Genomic DNA, 18,601 nt, shown 5'->3' with positions numbered 1-18,601 from the left:
TTGTATGCACAGAAGCAGAGCCACTGTGGGGAATCCTTCCTTCCTGCCTCTGTGGTCCCACTCCTTTTAAGGAGCCGCCACTGAGTAGATGGAGTTTGGGTGTGTAGGATGGCAGCAAAACCCAAAGGCACAATTACTGATGTGTGAGATGTTGTTTGGTTTTAGCTGGGGAGAAAACAAACCTGTGTACTAAACAATGATGTGTTGATAGAAGCAGTGTTTTTATAAATACTTTTAATTTTAGGCACCCAGCAGCTTGCTCGAGGCACTGGAACAGCATTTGGCTTCTGTGGAGGGAAAGAAAACAAAGGAAGTCTCTGCTGCCAGCAGGTGAGCACCCAATGAATTACAACAATGCCTGTACTTAAGATTTGTCATTGTCATTCTACCAATTTTCAGGATTCTGTCAAGTGGTGGTCTTGATTTTTATTCACTTCTGAATGTATCTTCCTAGAAATATAGTGAGTAATAGTCTGATAGCTTAGCCACATTTGAAATGTAGCTATGTCTGCCTGTGTCTCAGACAGACTTCTGGTTATGCTGTAGTAAACCACTCAACTGTATATTAATCTTTTTAGCTTTTTTAAAGTCGTTTGACTTGTAACATTTTATAAGGTGTTTGGATTCTTACCCAAGATAGGATGGTATTTATCTGAATTGTTACTATTTATATATTTGTGGTCTACCTCTCAGACCATGAATTTATCTTAACCTTCTCATAAAAATTCTTTAGCCCTTCCTCAGAACAGCCAAATTGGCGTAGATGTGTTGTGCTGTAAGAAGTTGTGTTACTATTTCTGTCAAGTACAGTGTCAGTATGCATGAAAATACTTCTGACTGAATTAGAGATCTCTTTTGGCGTAGACATTGTCCCACAGAAACTTGGTAGATATTGAGAAATGTATCAGGCTGAGCTATGTTCCCAATTTACTCTTTATCCTCAGATTATTTTTTTCAAGAATCTAAGGATCATTGCCCCAATATTCTGTTTCACATGTATAATGCTGTACTTTGCTGTTACATAGTGTACACACCAGCTTTCTGTGCCTCTGCCATTTGAATTACATTCTAGTCTAGCTTCAAAGAGGAAAGACAACTGCTGTGTCCCACATTTTCCAGTTCCTACCTGCTGGAACTCGAGGGAGTCATTCTGTACTCATGCCTCTTTGTCCCCAAACTGTTTTTGGGGTGTCTGCTCTTATGTACCAGAGAGTAAGGGAAGCAGTGATGGGGAGGAGGATGACACACAGCTAGATAAGGCACTTGATGATTAAACTGTAAGTGGTGTATTCCTGACTGTGGAGTTTTTAATAATTTTTTTTTTAATTATTTCTCTTTTTAGAGCCAGTGCCCTATCCAGTGCCGTTTCCACACTTGCCAGTACAGGGATGTCATTCAGCCGGATGGATGAGAAAGAAAAGCAGCAGGCGTTGGAGGAAGAGCAAGTTAGACTGCAGGCACTTAAGGTAGGATGTTTTTAATAAGTGTTGTATTCCAAGATTTTTTGTAACTGGATATAATAGTGTATGGTGAGGAAGCTTGCAAGATCATTCTGTTTTCTATGATGAATGTGAGCTGTGTAAAACACACACCTGTGCTTTGACCAGTGCTGTAAAAATGCGGTGAACATAGCTAGAAGTAGTGAGGGGTGTAAACGTGAAATTAATTTAAACAAGGGTGTTACATTGCTATGTTACTATGGGGTTGCACATTGTCACACTGATTTTTGAACATCTGAGCTGAAACATGAAGAGATTTATGAAATAGGGAGATGATTCTTCCTGAGCAAAGATCCATTGAGCTGTTTCTCTGAGTGGCTGTGGAGGGAGCCTGGAATGTGTAGCTTGACTAGAAGTGATTTACTTTAGGCAGATATGGATTGAAAAATAATTACTTAGAACATCAAGTCTCACCTTGATTTTTACATGTTTTTTTTAAAACAAATACCCTTCTCTCTAATTTCAATTACTTTTCTGTTTTTAGGACTTTTTCTTTTATAAAGTTTTTTATTTATTAAGACCATAATTAAAATTTTCTTCTTGGAAAAGATCTCCAGGACTGAAATGATAATAAATTAATAAGAGTAAAATGCCAGCTGTCTCTCTCATCTTTCAGGAGCAGCGATTAAGAGAAATCTCTGTGGTATCAAATTCCACTTCCACATCAGCATCCCCAAGCACTTTATCAGGAAAAAGTGTGAATACCACTGTAGCTGTTGACCTCTTTGCTGCACCAGCACCCACAACAAATAGGTGAGAGATATTTTGCTCTCTGAAAGAAACAGAAACTACTGCACTGACCTGTAGCTGCACAATCTGCTGCAAAACTGATCCTGGTTACCTCTCAGGGACCTTTGGCTGATGTTTTCTTGATGTACCCACAGGAATTTTGTCAGTAAGTGCTTAATTACCAGTTGTATCACTGTTGTTGATGGGCTGCTAGCAAATAAGAGAAAATGAGATTGGTATGAGTGTTCATAAACCAGGAATACAATGGCTGTTACACATCTTCATATTTCTCTCTCTCTTATTTCTTATTCAGCATGCCCAACCTTTCTAGTGATCTTTTTGATCTTCAGCCTGCGTTTGTTCCAACTGTGCAAAGTACTCCAGCTATATCAACATCAGCAAGCAGTGCTTGGGGAGGTGAGCTCATACCTCGATTCGACTGTCTAAATGATAAGGGAATTCTTAGAATACAAGGTTCATACTTCATTGAATCTGCATCTTAAACCTTAACTCTTTTGCATCCAAATATTCATAACAAAATATGAAGTAAATAATGTGAAAATTCTGACAAACTTTCTTGTACACAGCATTAGTGGACCTCAGTTTCTTCACTCGACCTTCCAAAGAATGGTCAGGTTAGATGTCAGAGAAATGGCTTAAATGCCAAAAGAAGGCAGTGTTAACACCCTAAAATGTTTGTATTTTAATAGGTGGAATTAATACTTCTATATGCTATTTAAAATGTAGATTATTGAAGCCAAAAATGTAGCATCTAATTTCTGTGACAGATTTTCTGTCTTTCTCCCCCTCCCACCCAGTGTCAATACTAGAATTATTTTCTCTAGAGAGCTGTTAGGATTTTTATCTGAAACTACAAATTTGTATCGAAAATTTATCTCTAGATAATATCTATCTAAAATTTGTATCTAACTTTGATCATTAGGTGGAATATTTACGATTTGACTTTGTCTAGAGATTCTCATATTCAATCATTTCAGTCTGTTTTTCTTTTCCATTATTTGTACTCTGTCTTCTTTCCTTCACTCCTGCATCTGAAAGGTCCTTTCTCGTCTTCAAATGGTTGTGTTGGTTCTCCACCTCATCTGGACATCTTTGACATGAAGCCAGTTGAAGAAGCTGTAAAATCTGCCACCCCTTTCATCAATTCTTCTTTTTCCTCCAAACAAACAGTGGAACTGTTTAGTGGTAAAAAAAACCCAAAAAAACCCATGTAATTTATTTGCAACTGGAAATGATAATGCTAATAATGTGGGCCATGTCATCTTTTTTGGGTTTGGGCCAGTCTTCACTTTTTAATATCAAGTGAAAGTGGTGCATTAATTCCAGGTGTAGTAAATTATATGTTTCCTTGAATGTTTATTTCTATAGCTGAAATAAGCTATTATTTTGTTCTGCCTGCCCAGTCTAGACATCCCAAGACTTGCAGCTGAAATCTGCAGATTTCTTTAAAACCGCAGCCTCCTTTCTCTTTTCTAATGGGGAATGCAGGAGATACTTGGCTTTTCAAATCTTTAAAATTAAAAAAAACCCCTTTTTGTAATAGTAGAATTTCCTGAATTTTAACTGCAGACTTAATTGTTAGGCTCCCTCTTCCTTTTTTATCTTTAAAACTGATCTTATTTTCTTCTCTCTTTTTGCAAAGATGACTTTAGTGGTCATAAACCAACATATGCTTCTGTGTATCATCCTGTGACTGTTGATGGTAATTTGATTTTTTTGTTGTTGTTGTTTTTTAAAACTTTCTGGTTTCACTGGAATGAGTGGTATTTACTTCATGGGTGTATTTCATTACTCAACTTTTTTTTTCAGGTTTTCCTCTTCATTCAGCTTCTCCGAGTACCACCTCTTCAACAATTAATGTGGACTTTGATGCTGTTTTTGGAGGAAAATCCACAGCACCAGAGTACAGGACTGCAAGTGGTAAAAACTGCCTTATGACTAATTTATACCCTACAGGCAAAAAATTGCTTAACAATTTAGCATAATTGCTATTGCAGTCAGAAATTTAATAACTTAATATATTTGCAAGGTGATTATGGGCTGATAAGAGGCAATCAGTTCAGTTGTCAGTAGTTATTTATTTTAAAATTAGCTTTGAATGATTTAATTCTCTCTGTAATAACTGTTTCCTCTCTCTCTGGGGGAACAATCCTTGGCTGTGGCCCGCTGGATGTCTCCTCACGGGTAAGCTCGTGTTCATTTGTCTTCTGTGCTTTCTCTTGACCCCCTTCAGAGGCACTGCACTGGCAGAAGTGCACAGCTGCTTGTGTTTCTTGAACATCTGAACATTTCTCAATATCTACCAAGTCTCTGACTTAGAGGCTTTTTCTTCTGCATAGCAAACTGTTGTTGAAGTACAGTTAAAGATCCTTTTAGATTAGTAGGTACAATATATTATTCCATAAAAAGTAAGAAGTTAAATAAAAACTGTGCTTCTGTCAAAGTCTTAAATAATTCCATCATGTTGTACCTTCGCATATAAATACTCAAATTAGTGTTTTGTAAAGAAAATACCTCCCTGGCCTATGGATGTAATTTATTAAATGCAGTGTAACCATTTTGTTAACAGTTGCTTTTATTTTCTTTGTTTAGGTTTTAACTTCCTAGATGATGTGTTGCAACCCACAGTACCACCACAAAATCAAAGAGCCACTGGAGCCAGCCAGCAAAGTGGAAAAATTCTGGCCAATGACCTCGACTCTTCACTTGCTAATCTAGTAGGAAGTAAGTGTGAAACTTGAAAAGTTAACTTTCCCATTTGTGACTGAAAGCAAAACAAGGGGTTTTTTCCCCTCCCAAATTAAAATGCTTAAGGATTTTGTCTCTTTTCCCCCACAGATCTTGGGTTTGGAGGAACTCCATCCAAAAAGTAAGTGCATATATGTACTGAGAATATTCTCACGTGACTATTTGATAGTCTCTGGCACTAACATGGCAAGGATCTCATCTCTTGAAACAATCTGAAATAACTGAGAAGTGCATTGGAACAGTGTGTTTGTGGTCAGTAATCGTAACACACCCAACCATAACTTTTAAATTAGCTCACTTTAATTAGTTTTGCAAGTGCTGTTTTTTTATGAAACACTATAAAAGTTATATCAAATTCCAGTTAATTGTTATAGGCACAGTGCAGTACCGGTAATTCATTTTTAACACAAACAGAACCCCCAGACTTCACACTGGAAAAGAGGTACATAAGTAATTACTGAAATTCTGAGTTTCTTCATAGATTTCAGCTGTGTGCATGCATTAAGGCATGTTTGGGTTGCCCATTCTGCTGCTCTACTCTAGCTGTTGCCTCTCCATGAAAACTAACAACATGGTCTCGTTTTAGATCAGATATGCAGTGGTCTCAGCCTACGGAGAAAAAACTGACTGGTGGAACAAACTGGCAAGCAAAAACAAGCACATCAACCACGTGGAACCCAACTCCCTTACCCACTATTCCACACATGGTAATTCCTCTGCTGAGAAATCACACTTCCTTCTAGCAAACGCTGCTTCTCTGCTTGCAGTCATTTATAAAGAACAGCAAAGGCATTTGATACAAGACTTGGGGGTAGCAGGGAATGCTTACGGGATCATAGGATCTTAGTGAATGAGGCAGAGATTTTAGCGTGCTTTATTTCCCCTCACTGAAAAACTTGTGCATTAAGGACTTACATCTCAAGTGAAAGGCTGATTACCTGTCTCAGTTCATAAATTCCTTTGGGATTGAAACAAATGATCTCAGTCCAGAAAATTCCTGATGTGCATGTTTGAGATGCTCCCACTCCCCCTCCCATGCACATGTGCACATAAAAATTCACCTTTAAGAATCCAGAGATTGTGTCTTAAGGGCAAAATTTCTGTCCTTCCAGTCTTAGCTCCTTTTTTAATTTTATCATGAAACACTGCTGCAAGCCCTGCAAGACACCTTAAAAAATGCAGCATTTTGGACTTTCAGTAATGCTCAACAGCAAATCCACATTTTTAACACAGTACAAAATGTTAAGTGTATCTTTTATAGTTATTTAAATGAAAAGTTTTCATTTCTAGGTGGGATATTTATAGGCAACTGACTTTTCTCTGCTTTTAAAAGAAATTTTTCAAGTGTGTTGTATTCATAATATATTCATAGAAATATGAATCCCTTCTAAAATATAACTAAGAGGGAAGTAAATATTCATCTCAGTTATATAGACAGCTAGGATAATTACATTTGCTGTGAATTTTGGACTGCTTCTGACTTAATTTTGCACTAAGCCTACTTTTGCCTCTAATGCCTATTTTCCTTGTTTTACACGACTGTGCCCATTCAGAATTAGAGAAATTGAATACAGTATAAATCCAGTATTGGACTGAAAAATGAGAAGAAAAAATTTGATGAAAGGGCAAAGTTGTATTGCACTTTTATGTGCGATGTTTGGAGACCATACAGTCTCAATATCCCCTCTAGGTGCTTTAGAATGTGTTGTTAGAGTGCTGACGCATTTTTATTTCTGGAACGCAGAGGGTACCTTAGTACCCGTTGATCACTGTGGATTTAAAGTTACCTTTTTTATTTCATGTGTTCACCAGGTCTAAGCATTTGAGTGCTTTATGCCAGCTGTCTGATCATGCATTTTTCTGAAACTGCCAGTAATTACTGACATGAAGATCTAGCTCAGCTCTGAGCCTCTTTAAAATCTGTGCCCCAGAGCTGCAAAGGTCTCAGTGTCCTGGGTGGCCTCTGGCACTCAGAACTATCCCTCCAGTTCATGTACCACAGCATCCTACCCCAGAGCCAAGTGTTCCAGCACGTGGGCTGCAGTGTAGTCAGCACTGCTTAACAAAGCATGGCCTTACCAAGCACGTGCACTGCTGTGCCTGTGAACATAGCCTGATACAAGGCTTGAAATGCTCTTCATTTTCCCTTTTCCATACTGTCATGTGTGCTGACATCAGATGTTAGTGTGTGGGCAGCGTCCACCTGACTGAACATCTGTTGCTATTCGCTTCTTAAGCCAAATGATCATTGGCTTTCTTGGCTTTTTTTTCTTTTTTTATTATGCTCTTCTCTAAAAACGGCAGGAAGAAGGAGCATTGCATGCCATGCCCTCTAAAAGCTTCTCACACACGTGCTTGTGCAGGCAATATGCTCTAGTCTGGCTAGGTATAGTAAAATTTCTAATTTTGCTGTAAATTGTACTGGTGGTAACTTTCTAAGCATAACAACTGATGTTACTGTCCTTGCACTTTTTTCCCCTCACACCTTAATTGCTTTAATAAATGAGCATAGTTAAAAACGGTTATGGTACTGGACTTGAATCCATCCCTTAGTTAGAATTTCCAGCATGAATACCTATTAAATAATTTTCTGTCTTATCCTTTTGCTATGCCAGAATGGAGTACACTATCCTGGATATGTAAGTCAATTTCTTGTAAATACCTTGGTTCTTTGTAGTACTGAAAAATACATGTTTTTTCAAAGTTTTTTTTACATATATATTACTAAATATGCATGAGTTTCTCTAAAATTTAAAATTTTCTTGATTAAAGGTACCTGCTCCTATCACATACCCATTGACCACACCTCAAGTGCCTGTATATGGAATGGTAAGAAGCATGATTGGGTTTGTATTCCTGAAAACTGAGTTGTCTCTGCCAATGGGTTTCATGTCATGGATTATGATGTTCAAACCATCCTGAAAATTAAATGTGTTGGCAATAGTGTGTGAAATCTGGTATGTTTCTCACACTGCATTGAAAGAGATGACTCTGAGATTGGTATTGTGGCAGTTTTTAAAAGCTTTGACTTTGTTCTCTGTGTGTGTCTGTATGTTTCTTTTCTACTATACTTACAATGCAAAAAGATGTATCTCGTGGAAGCAGTTTGAATTTTATATAATTGTTTTTGGTTTTGTTTTTCTCACAGGTACCTCCTCAGGTTGGAGCTGCTCCTTTGATGGCACCCCATTCAATGATGTACACACAGCCTGGTCTAAGGCCAACAAATCCCTTTGCACCTGTTTCTGAAACTCAGGTGAATGGTGCTCTTTAATCCTGTTGGCATTGAGACTTCACCTTGCAAACACCCAAATGCTTCACGAGAGGCTGCTGGTGTATTTCTTCATGTCAGAGTGAGGGGTTCCTCAGTCAAGGGCAGCAGCTTTTGCTGGTGAGGAGGCAAATTCAGGTGATGGAATTGCAGGAAGCAAGGAGGAAAGTAAAAATCAGTTTTTTACCTCTCACTGTTTCAATATGAAGTAAACAGGAGTGGTGAAGGTGTGTAGGCTTTAGTGTCCCTATGACACTGGCTGGATACTTGGTTTAGTCAATGCTGACCAGACCAGTGCTGGAAGCTTCTTGAAGGATCAGGTGATGTGAGAGTGGAAAAAGGTATGGACAGGAGATCATTCACGCTGGAAAAACTGTTCTCCTGTCACCCAAATACACTGGTCTTAATGTTCTTTGGGTTTTTTTAAAGTGCCAAAGCCTATAGACTTAACTTAAAAGTAACGAGGCAGCCAAACAGATTGTTTATTCTAAAACACTGGGAAAGCATTTGTTATGTAAGTGGCATTAATATGTAATCTTTGTTCCACAGATACAGTTTATGTAGAGCCACCAAAGCAACAAGATGTGAGAACAACCAAATACTGGTAAAAAAATGAAAAGACTGAATTTCAATCTTTCTATGATGTATTCCTGAACAGGGCAACTGTTTATTCCCTGTATAATACAATATTATTTTGAACTGCAATGCTTTAGAGATTCTGGTTTATAACAGTCACTGCAGTGTGAAGTCATGTTTGTTTCCTGATTTTTTTTTTTTTTTTTAACTGCTCAGCAGAAAACTGTATTTTTATTGAGGTTGACTCAGAAGGTGCAAGCTGGATTATCATGTTCAAAATCAAGGAGAAGGTTACACGATTGCTCTACAACCTTAGTCCTCAGTGGATTACCTTAGGAATTGACTGAGAATGTCAAAGCTATTTATTTTCTTTCATAAATTCTGTGGCTGTTGTAACCAAGACACAACACGAAATCGAGATGAGCAATAAAATTTTTATGTGCTCTAATAAATACTCTGATAGAGCAATGTTTGCATTATCACCAGGCCAACATTGTGTGAAATCAGACAGCTTTTTCACATCAGAATAGCTTATAGTAATTTGCAAACTTTATAGTGTGAGTTTGAAATGCTGTGAATCAACAAGACACATAATTGATAGACAGATATAGTAAAAATAATAAGTTGCTCCATGGGTATGTCAGTATTACAGAGCTAAGTGAAAAGAGCCAGCAAGGCTGCGAGTCTGTGATGGAGGAGGGGAAATGAGAGTGTTCCAGAACATTCAGCCTCCAAGAGGTGCCAGCAGCACTTCCAGGGCACCTTCTGTGCAGGTGGCACCTCGCAGCACGGCTCAGGGGAGAGCAGCCTTGGCAGCCGGTGTTTGTCAGTGCCACAACCACAGGAGCAGCCTGACAGTCTTGTTGATAACTGCAGCAGAGGCAAGAGACACAGTTCTTCTTTCTAAAGTCCAGTAGGTCAGAAGACTCAGACCTTGCAATTGTGCTGACACTTGTGAGCTGGCGACCATTTTGAAATTATCCAGCTGCAGAGAATAGCTTGTGCTTCTTTTTTTGAAATAAGAACCTAGTTGTAAACCATACAAAAATAATTATTTTTAAATGTGTAAATACGTGTAAACTTCTAGATAGTTGTTTCTTTGATGCTGCAGTAATCTTTTTCTTCTGTAGTAATTTTAAGGTAAAAATGCTATGTTAAGAAATCTGGACTCTTTTTGAGAGGAAAATCTTTAAAATCAACTAATTTATGAAGTATTGCTGTTCACAGTGGGTCAGATGTGTACAGACTTCTGGAGCATATTTTGTACTTAAGAATCTTCCTCCAGAACTGAAATCGGCTGTGAAAATGCCTTATCTTGTATTTTTCATTGTCTGATAAAAAGTGATAGCATTAAAAACCCCCAGTGGTTATAATTAAGTAGATAGAAGTGGGAACAACCTTTGCTCCAGAAGTTTGGTGGCAAAATGCAATGAAAAGCTGTCCTGTAAAATTACGTCTAATAGTGATTAATATTAAAGCTGAGTTTTCTATTGTTCCAATAACTAGACTTCCAGCATAGTATGGAGAACGTGTAATTGCAGAAATATCTCTCACTCTCACCATAAATGCAGATAGGCCTGAGAATCTTGTCAAGCTCTCCTGTAGAAAACTTCTAAATTTAAGAACATTCCTCAGAGTGAGAACAATCCTTCTATTTTTTCCAAATGCTTAATTCTGTCCAAAGAGTGCAAAAGTAAGTAGTATTTCTTAACCCTATGGTAAATATTTTGCCCAATGAATCAATACAAAAGAAACAAAATATAACTCTCCCCCTAACCCTTGAAATTTGTAACTGCTAATTTCTTGGAAAATGAAACCCTGCAGAAATTTAAAACAGTGTTCCTTGATGTATATTGGTTTTGAAAGAATTTGGACCAGTACATGTTAGTTTAACGTTCAAGTTTGAATTACAAAGGGCTTTAAGCTTTAATCCATCTTTATTGGGTTGAACAATTGTCCAGTTTTAAGCCAATGAGTTCTCCAGTGCCTATAGTTGCCCTCCGCATGGTGAGGGAATAGATGCTGTTTAGAATGGGTCGTTGTGTTGAGGGGACTGTTTATTTCAAAAGAGTGAATTCCATAGATTCATTCAGCCATCAAAAGTCTTGTGTTCAAATTAGATCAGTCCATGTAGTTATAAATGTGTGGGCATTAATGGCAGAAGTGAGAGCGCTACAAGCAGGCAGCTCCTAGCACTGTAAGCTCTTAGGTCTCTTTCTTATACTGAGTTGTATAAGTAATAATGCATTATTTTAATAAAATATGCAAATAAATGCCTGGCAAGCAGTATATATCTGTTATAACTTTATTTCAGAGCATTCTGGATATTTGGAATATACCTGGCTCAGAAATGGATTTAGTACTGGATAATAGCTTGCACTACTTGTGATTTGCTCTGGATCTTTCAGTGGTTCTTTTGGTCTGCTTTCTTGTAGCAAAGCTGTCTGATACCAGTTTATTAGTATTAAAAAAGGAGAAACAGCCACAAAGTATCTTCTAAAAACTTTATAACCTACCTTCTTTTGATGCTTTGAAACACAAGCTTTCAGCTTGATCCTTGAGAAGCACAGATCGCTTTGTACCTTCTCTCTGCACACAAGTGCACAGGACTGGGTTTTGCCCACCTCTTCCTTGTGCACGTACTGGAACACATTAAATGGCAGAGTATGTGTTTAAATAACACACATGAGAAGTGAAAACCAAGGACTTAGGATGCTGTCAAGGTTTTTACGGCTTTTATGGCTATTCTCCACAAAAAAACCCACTTTGAACACCAAGGTTGTTCTTGAGGGTGACTGTACTGCAAACAGTAATTGTGATGAGTGAAGAGAGATGTATCTAAATGTGACTTTCCTTCCAACTCCTTGGATCAGAATCATGGTCTGAATACTTCAGGAAGCCGATAACTAAGATGTCTCTCCGTGTTTGTGAGAACAAGGAGGAAGACTTGGATGTGTGCTGTTCACTTTGCGTTCTTGTACTTTAGTGGGTCACTTGAGCCTCACTGTTGGGACTTGGTGCTGCTGTCATGGGATATGGCATAGGATAACTTCTGAGGGACTTTGGAAAGGTGGATTGTGTGAGGCCTCTTGGACTTGAACGTGTACCTCTCTAAATAACTGGGGTTTTCTAATGTTCTCTAGGTATAGTTGGACTTTGCCTCCGAGAAGTTACCGATTTTTTTTTTTTTTTTTTTAAATAAATTTTGGATATGTGTACTAGAAAAATCTCTGTTCTGTGCACATAGTGGTGGAATATTTGTAGGTAAAATAACAAATGGACTTTTCTTTAAGGAAAAAACAAAACCAACAGCAAAAACCACAGACACAAAAGTAACAACAATAAAACTTCTGACTACAAGATTGAGTACAGGGTGTATCTATCCCCAGCTGGATATTTTGATGTGTGACAGGGAGGGGGGGTTACAATTAGAATAGTCTGCACTGTGGATCGGTGCTGAATTTGTACATAAAAAGGAAAACTTTGTTTGGGGTAGTTTGTATTGTAAGGATAACATCTAAAGGCACTGTATCAGTCGTTTATTTCCATTGAAAAGATTATATTTTTGAGCAATGGAAACTGTACATGTTATCATTTATACATTACTGATAGCTAGGAGTATAGAAAACTTGTTGCTATGACTGAAGATGTATCTGACTTATCATTGATCTGTACATTGCTGCATCATTATGCAGATTCTCATGATCGTTTATTTAAAGAGATTGCAGTAACTGGTACAGTTACAACAGGAATTGTAACGTCAAATCCTTCAGTAGATCTCAGATGTGTATCCTTGTGATTGAGCTTAATCCTTTACCAAATGTTTGGCTGGAATCTCATCTTGGAGCAATGACAAAATAGGTGCTGGAACAGATTTCCCTCACCCCAATCCACACTTTATTTATTTAATAGGTCTTCTTGTTTTGTATGTTATGTTTTCCCCCATAACAGGTTTGTGCCTTTTATTGGATATTTATTTAAAAGGAGCTATGTTAATTTAGGTTGCTTTTTTTTCAGATGCATTCTTGTACAGCTGTTCCTTTATGTGAGTTCCTTCATTTTATAAGAATACAGAATGTGTGGAAAATATACTAGCCACAAACTGGAAAAAAAAAATTCTAAGGATTTATGTTCTATGAATAATTTTTTAAAAAATAAGCCTAAGCACAAGAGTGGCTGTGTTGATATTTTAATTGTGGAACTTCACAATTTGTTAATATGCAAATTGTTCATTTTTTTAAAAAACTGCTCATATCCGCATATTTGATGAAACAAGTTTTGGAAAAAAAATAAACTTTGGCATATGCAAGGTGTGCGTACGTGATCATTTTTTGTGTTCTTAAGGCTTTTGTGGGGCGCAGGGGCTCCCTAGAGAGGCAGCGAGTGCATGAACTCAGTGCAAGGGCACGGGCCGGGGAGCGGGGCGAACACAGGGCGGCATGACCGGTGATCCTTTAGCAATGCTTATTGCAGATCGCGAAAGGCATTGCTCCTGCCTGCTCTGTCGGGCTTCTCCTCTCCGCTGTGGGAAAGGCAGAGCAGCTGCCTTTAGAACGAGGGCGCTTCCCCGCAGGCACGGGCAGAGCCGGGGAGGGCAGGCAGGGCACCCCGCTGCCGGAGCCTTTCCCTTTTCCCTGCCGCCGGGCAATTCCCCTTTCCCCTTCCCCGCCGGGGCAATTCCCCTTTCCCCTTCCCCGCCGGGGCAATTCCCCTTTCCCCTTCCCCGCCGGGGCAATTCCCCTTTCCCCTTCCCCGCCGGGCAATTCCCCTTTCCCCTTCCCCGCCGGGCAATTCCCCTTTCCCCTTCCCCGCCGGGCAATTCCCCTTTCCCCTTCCCCTTGACCCGAACCTTTCCCTTCCCGTCTCATCCCCCCCTGCCGGCCCCGCCCCGCGTTACCATCAGCCAATGGCCGCTGCCCCTGGCAGCTGCGGTCCCGCCTACTCGCGCGCCTCGCGATGGTGACGTAATAACGTGCGACGTGATGACGCGATGACGCACGGCCCCGGCGTCCCGGCGCCCGCCGCGCATGCACGGTGCGATCCCAAATGGCGGCGGCCGGCGGCAGCGAGGCGGCGGCGGGCGGGAGGCGCGGCCCGCTCGGCATCCCTGAGGCGGCCTTCGTGGTGAGCGGGGCGGGCGAGCGGGGCCGGCCAGCCCCGCGCTGGCGTTCACGGGGAGCGGGGCCGAGGAGTGACGGCTGCGCTCCTCAGCCGGGCCCGGCCCCGTGAGGCGGCACCTCGGCGGGCGGGCGGTACGGGGGGGCGCGGATGGCGGAGGCCCTTCACGGTCTCGGTTCTGGGCCTTTTCTCGGGTGACCTGGCTCTTTCCCTTACGGGAAGCTCAGCTCCCCGCGTTAAGCAGGTCGGTGTTACTGCACTGCCAGCTCGGGGCGGTGAGCAGCGTGCCGTGAGAGCGCTCCTGCCACACGCTGCACGGGGCACATGCCGCTCCTGCTCCACGGATAACGTGCCGCGCTACAAGCACCTTTCCTACATCTTCCTCTCTTAATCTAGTTTTACACTGCTAAGAGTCACTCTTCAGAAGGGCCCGTGTGTTCTTGAAAACCAGCAGATGTGACCCTTCTGGAAAACAGGCCGAACTTGTTCATACAACTTTAAAAATTGATGTACTGAGCGTTTGATGGTTCTGTTGAGCGGTTGAAAAGCAGGAATCGGTGACTTACGCAGTGACGCAATCTCACAATCATCTGTTCACTTTCAGCTCTGAGCCCGTTCTTGGTACATGATTGCTGTTTTATTTCCTTTGATCAATAACTATCGATCAGAATGGCTGTACCTGGCTGCCTTGGTGATCTCAGGAAGTGTGGGATGTCTGATCCAACTGCTTTTATAGAAATAAATTGAATTGACTTGCATTTTGGTGTTTCTAGATGTAGTGCTTGTACTGCTGATGTGTCTAGTCTGGGCATAGGGCCTGCCCAGACAGGTACAGTGCATTTGCTCTCAGTGATCCAGTTCCTCCTTTAAGGTATTTTGACAACAGTTAGGATCTGGCAAATCCGTACTGGGCTGGAAAACCATTGCTGCTGCCAGGTAACTTCCTTCCATGCCTCATGGGAGACCAGCACAGATGAAGGTCCCTTCATAACCTCAGGGATCTCCATAACCTTTGGAGCTGAACATCTTGGAAGCTTCCTAATTGTCAGATTTGAGAGGTGCTCTGATCAAATACGGGTGTGTCTGCAGAAGAGCTCCTCCGTGGTGGAATATTTGGATGTGGGTGTTAAGATAGACTTTCTTTTATTCAAAATGAGCCTGCACTGAGAAGTTGTAATGGTATTCTGCTCTGCAGAGTGAGAATACTACTGTCTCGAGGGTAGGCTTTACTAGAGCATTTTTAATTTTAGAAAATAGGTTTCTATTTAAAAACATTTAAAGACTTGCTGATCTCTTGCTTGGCATTTCCCCTCTACATGCTGCATGGGCAGCCTCACTGTGAATTCTGTCTTCAGAGATGTTTTCTGTGAGTGTCGTGGTTCATAGAGGCTCCTCACACAATTCATGGCTCACATCTTCTCTGAATTGTTCTGTCAACTCTTGTCCCTCCCCAGATTTCAAGAGATGTTGAGCACTGAGTAAATAATGTTGAGACACAGGGATTTATTGGATTACAAACTCTCCAAACAGAACTTTCAGCTGTGGTGGTTTTGAGCTGCTGCCTAGACATTTCCCAATAAAGTGCCTTCTTTGTTCTGCCTTCCTCAGCAGGTGTGAGGATGCAGGTCTGCAAATGCTTGTCTCTTGTCATGGTCTCTGCACATTCCCCCAGGTGGTGAAGCTCTCTGCAGAGCTCCCTGCAGCTCTTTATTTGGGTCATCCCTCAGAGGGGAACCATAGGAACACGTGGGAATGCGCTCTCCTGCTGTATTTCAGGGATGTTCTTCTACAGAACGTTCCTGTGCCTTGGTTTGAGGTTTGCAAAATGCTGCTTTGCCGGTCAGTTTCTTCCTCAAAAGGAGATGAGTTTTGGCAGGTCCTTGCAGAACCTGTAAGTGTTGTAAGAATTCTGCTGTGGAGGTGCTGTGGAATGCACCACAGAGTGGGGATCCTGATGGCTTTGGCAGCCAGCTGTGCCTCAGAGCTGTTCTGCTCAGGCTTAAAGAAGGGCCTGTGCCTCAGCCTTGCAGACGGGGAGGTGGCACAAGAGCCTGACCAGCAGGGTCAGAAACCCCAGCTGGAAAATCGTGGGGATAAATCTGAGCTCACCTTGACCCGGGAGATTACGTAGTGGGAGGAGATCACCAGTAGACAGGGGCCTGGATTCACTTCTGGATTCAGTTCTCAGCACCTTTGTTTCAGGAGGGTGTGGGTTGTGTCCTGTGCGAGCTGGGCGCCCGCAGGGTGCGGGGAGCTGCTTCCACAAGAGGGAGTTGCATTTCACTGAATCCTCACTTCTGCAACACTTCCCCAAACCTGATGCTTGTTTTCTTTGTTGAAAGCTTCTCTAGGAGCTTTTTCCAGAGGCAGGAAAGCCTCCTGGACTGTGAGGTAGCTGGAGCATTTTTCAGGCAGTCTGAGGTGTGGTCTCTTGAGTTTGGATCTCCCACCTGGACAGTGCTGCCTGCTGCAGCCTGTGGAGTTCCTTAATAAGGAAGGCAGAGAGTTCTTACTGGATTCAGTCATTTCCTACCAAGTTTCTTCAGCCAGGGGAGTTAAGGCATCATAATGAGGGGCAGCAGCTCCATGTCGGATATCCCTTTAGTAACATAAACAGTGTTTTTCTGGTGGAAACGTCTGGGATGGGGACACCGAGTTGAGGAGGAGCTGAAGAGGCCTGTGGTGGGGCTTCCATCAGCTTTCACTGAGCTGTGTGGGCAGGGGCAGAATTCCCTCAGTGGGGGAGTGGGGTCATCTGCAGCTGTGTGTGTAAATGGTGGTGAGGCCAACACCACGTGGTGATCCCTGGCCTGGAGCACCTCTCAGAAGCTGGGATTGTCCCAGGTGAGCTGCTTCCTGGGGTGCTGGAGGAGGCACATGCCAAGGCTGAACCCGTGTGGCTCTGGCCTTTCTTTCGGCAGCTTTTCCTGCCAGGCCCGTGGCTCTCGGTCTGTGGGTGATGGGACTGGCTGGAGTTGTTCTCTGGAGGTTCTGTGGCTTCCTGCTGACTAGAGAGGAGCTCCTGAAACCAGGCTGATCTCTTCCACAGTGCCTGTCTGAGCAGATAGCTCCGTGTGCTGTCTTTGTCTGCCACAATGTGCTTGGTCAGGCTGACTCTTTTCCTTCATCAGCTGTATCCAAGGCAGTTCATAACCTGCTGAGGCACAGAGAACATTGGCCCTGCTGGACAGGTAGGGAGCGCAGGTTTAGCCATGCTCCCTGGATACCCACCCCTGTAGGGAGTCACTCATCAGCCAGGACTGAGAGCACCGCTGACTGTACCCACAGAGATGGGTATGAGATAATCCCTGCGCCCATCCCTCAGTTCCCTACCAAAAAAAAAAAATCAGGGAGGGGGAAATGAAGAGGTGACTAAGAAAAGAAACCAAATGTTTTTGTACTCCAGGCCAGAAAAAAAGTTTGTTTACATTTCAGACCCCTCTAGATGTAGCTGCAGTAAGATGATAGCATGTCTGTGTCTAGGATTTCCATAAAACTCTTCTAACACTGAGGGTTTCTTTCTCCCCTTAAAGGAAGATGTAGATTCTTTTATGAAACAGCCTGGAAATGAGACAGCGGATGTAGTTCTGAAGAAGTTGGATGAGCAGTATCAGAAGTATAAATTTCTGGAACTTAATCTCGCTCAAAAGAAAAGGAGGTAAGTTGTAATTTTTGCAGAATTGGGAAGTGTTTAGCACCGTTCTATTTTTTTTCTTTTTTTAATAATAATAATAAGTCTAGTGGCCAGGAAAGCCGTGGGGATCCCAGTGCCAGGGCTGGTGGGAGAGTGATGCCCTCAGCCCGGGAGAGTTTCTCACTGTCCATGAACCTCAGAAGAAACACACTTGTTTTGTTTTACTGCAGTGGTGTTAACCTGTATTTCTGCTGAGGTTACCCTGTCCTCTGGGAGATTACAAACATGTCAAATGTACCATTTTAGTCAGAGGGGGTGTGTTACTGTGGCTGTGTTTTGTTCTGGTGTGGAAGCTGAATGGGTTGCTGTGCTTCCAAAGCAGGGGCAGGTGAAGCTGGAGCTGAGCTGCCTTTACTTTTACTTTGCCATGTCTTTCAGACCTGTGTTTGTAAGCTGGAAAAAGCTGTTAACAAGTCTTAAAATGGAGGGTGGACTGTGTAATAAAACTGATCGCTTGTTTAGGAAACTTTGTGTCTCTGTAAAATAATAAATTATGACTGTTGTTAATTCACAGGCTAAAAAGTCAGATTCCTGAAATTAAACAGACATTAGAAATTTTAAAACACATGCAGAAGAAAAAGGTAAATTATTTTGAATATCTAATGAGTATGAGAAAAGCTAACTGCCTTTCCACCCTAACAGAACACATTGCAAGAAATGTTTTGGAGAGCACACTTAATATGCCTTTATAAATAACAGAATTGTTTTTAAAGGTATGTAGTACTTTTTGAAAGCTAGTTCAAAAAAAAGTTACTGTTTGTAATGCAAACTTCGTTTTTAATAGTGTATAGATTGCAGCTAAGCTTTGACTTCATCTCCATTCTTTATAGAGATTTCTGTATTGTTTTTAAATATATCTTTTAAAAATGCATTATTCTTGGAGCTCTAATGTTAAAGTTACATAGAATTCCGTGCAAGTTAATACTGTATCAATGGCAGGAAGCA

The 18,601-nt window shown here is 41.5% G+C and overlaps 1 protein-coding gene across 7 annotated transcripts in view; it reads left to right on the top strand.

Moving 5' to 3' along the window:
- VBP1 (VHL binding protein 1) overlaps window positions 1-18,601 on the top strand; it is a 36,802-nt gene that overhangs the window by 14,250 nt on the left and 3,951 nt on the right. The window contains exons 9-23 of one of the 7 annotated variants that reach the window (XM_040084037.2): window positions 245-330; window positions 1,343-1,466; window positions 2,116-2,252; window positions 2,542-2,645; window positions 3,288-3,434; window positions 3,892-3,951; window positions 4,059-4,169; window positions 4,857-4,973; window positions 5,088-5,118; window positions 5,584-5,704; window positions 7,613-7,636; window positions 7,770-7,826; window positions 8,146-8,253; window positions 17,496-17,620; window positions 18,171-18,237. In XM_040084037.2, coding sequence (XP_039939971.1) covers window positions 245-330; window positions 1,343-1,466; window positions 2,116-2,252; window positions 2,542-2,645; window positions 3,288-3,434; window positions 3,892-3,951; window positions 4,059-4,169; window positions 4,857-4,973; window positions 5,088-5,118; window positions 5,584-5,704; window positions 7,613-7,636; window positions 7,770-7,826; window positions 8,146-8,253; window positions 17,496-17,620; window positions 18,171-18,237 — 1,419 coding nt within the window. Of the gene's footprint in view, window positions 1-244; window positions 331-1,342; window positions 1,467-2,115; window positions 2,253-2,541; window positions 2,646-3,287; window positions 3,435-3,891; window positions 3,952-4,058; window positions 4,170-4,856; window positions 4,974-5,087; window positions 5,119-5,583; window positions 5,705-7,612; window positions 7,637-7,769; window positions 7,827-8,145; window positions 8,254-8,817; window positions 13,149-13,880; window positions 13,969-17,495; window positions 17,621-18,170; window positions 18,238-18,601 lie in introns of those variants that run through there. The other 6 variants (XM_040084032.2, XM_040084031.2, XM_040084033.2 and 3 more) reach the window with 6 other exon arrangements.

This window comes from Hirundo rustica, chromosome 21 (genome assembly GCF_015227805.2).
Source record: "Hirundo rustica isolate bHirRus1 chromosome 21, bHirRus1.pri.v3, whole genome shotgun sequence".
Taxonomy (NCBI): Eukaryota; Metazoa; Chordata; class Aves; order Passeriformes; family Hirundinidae; genus Hirundo; species Hirundo rustica.
The sequence above is the reverse complement of the archived record's forward strand: the minus strand, read 5'-3'. Positions and strand labels throughout refer to the sequence as shown.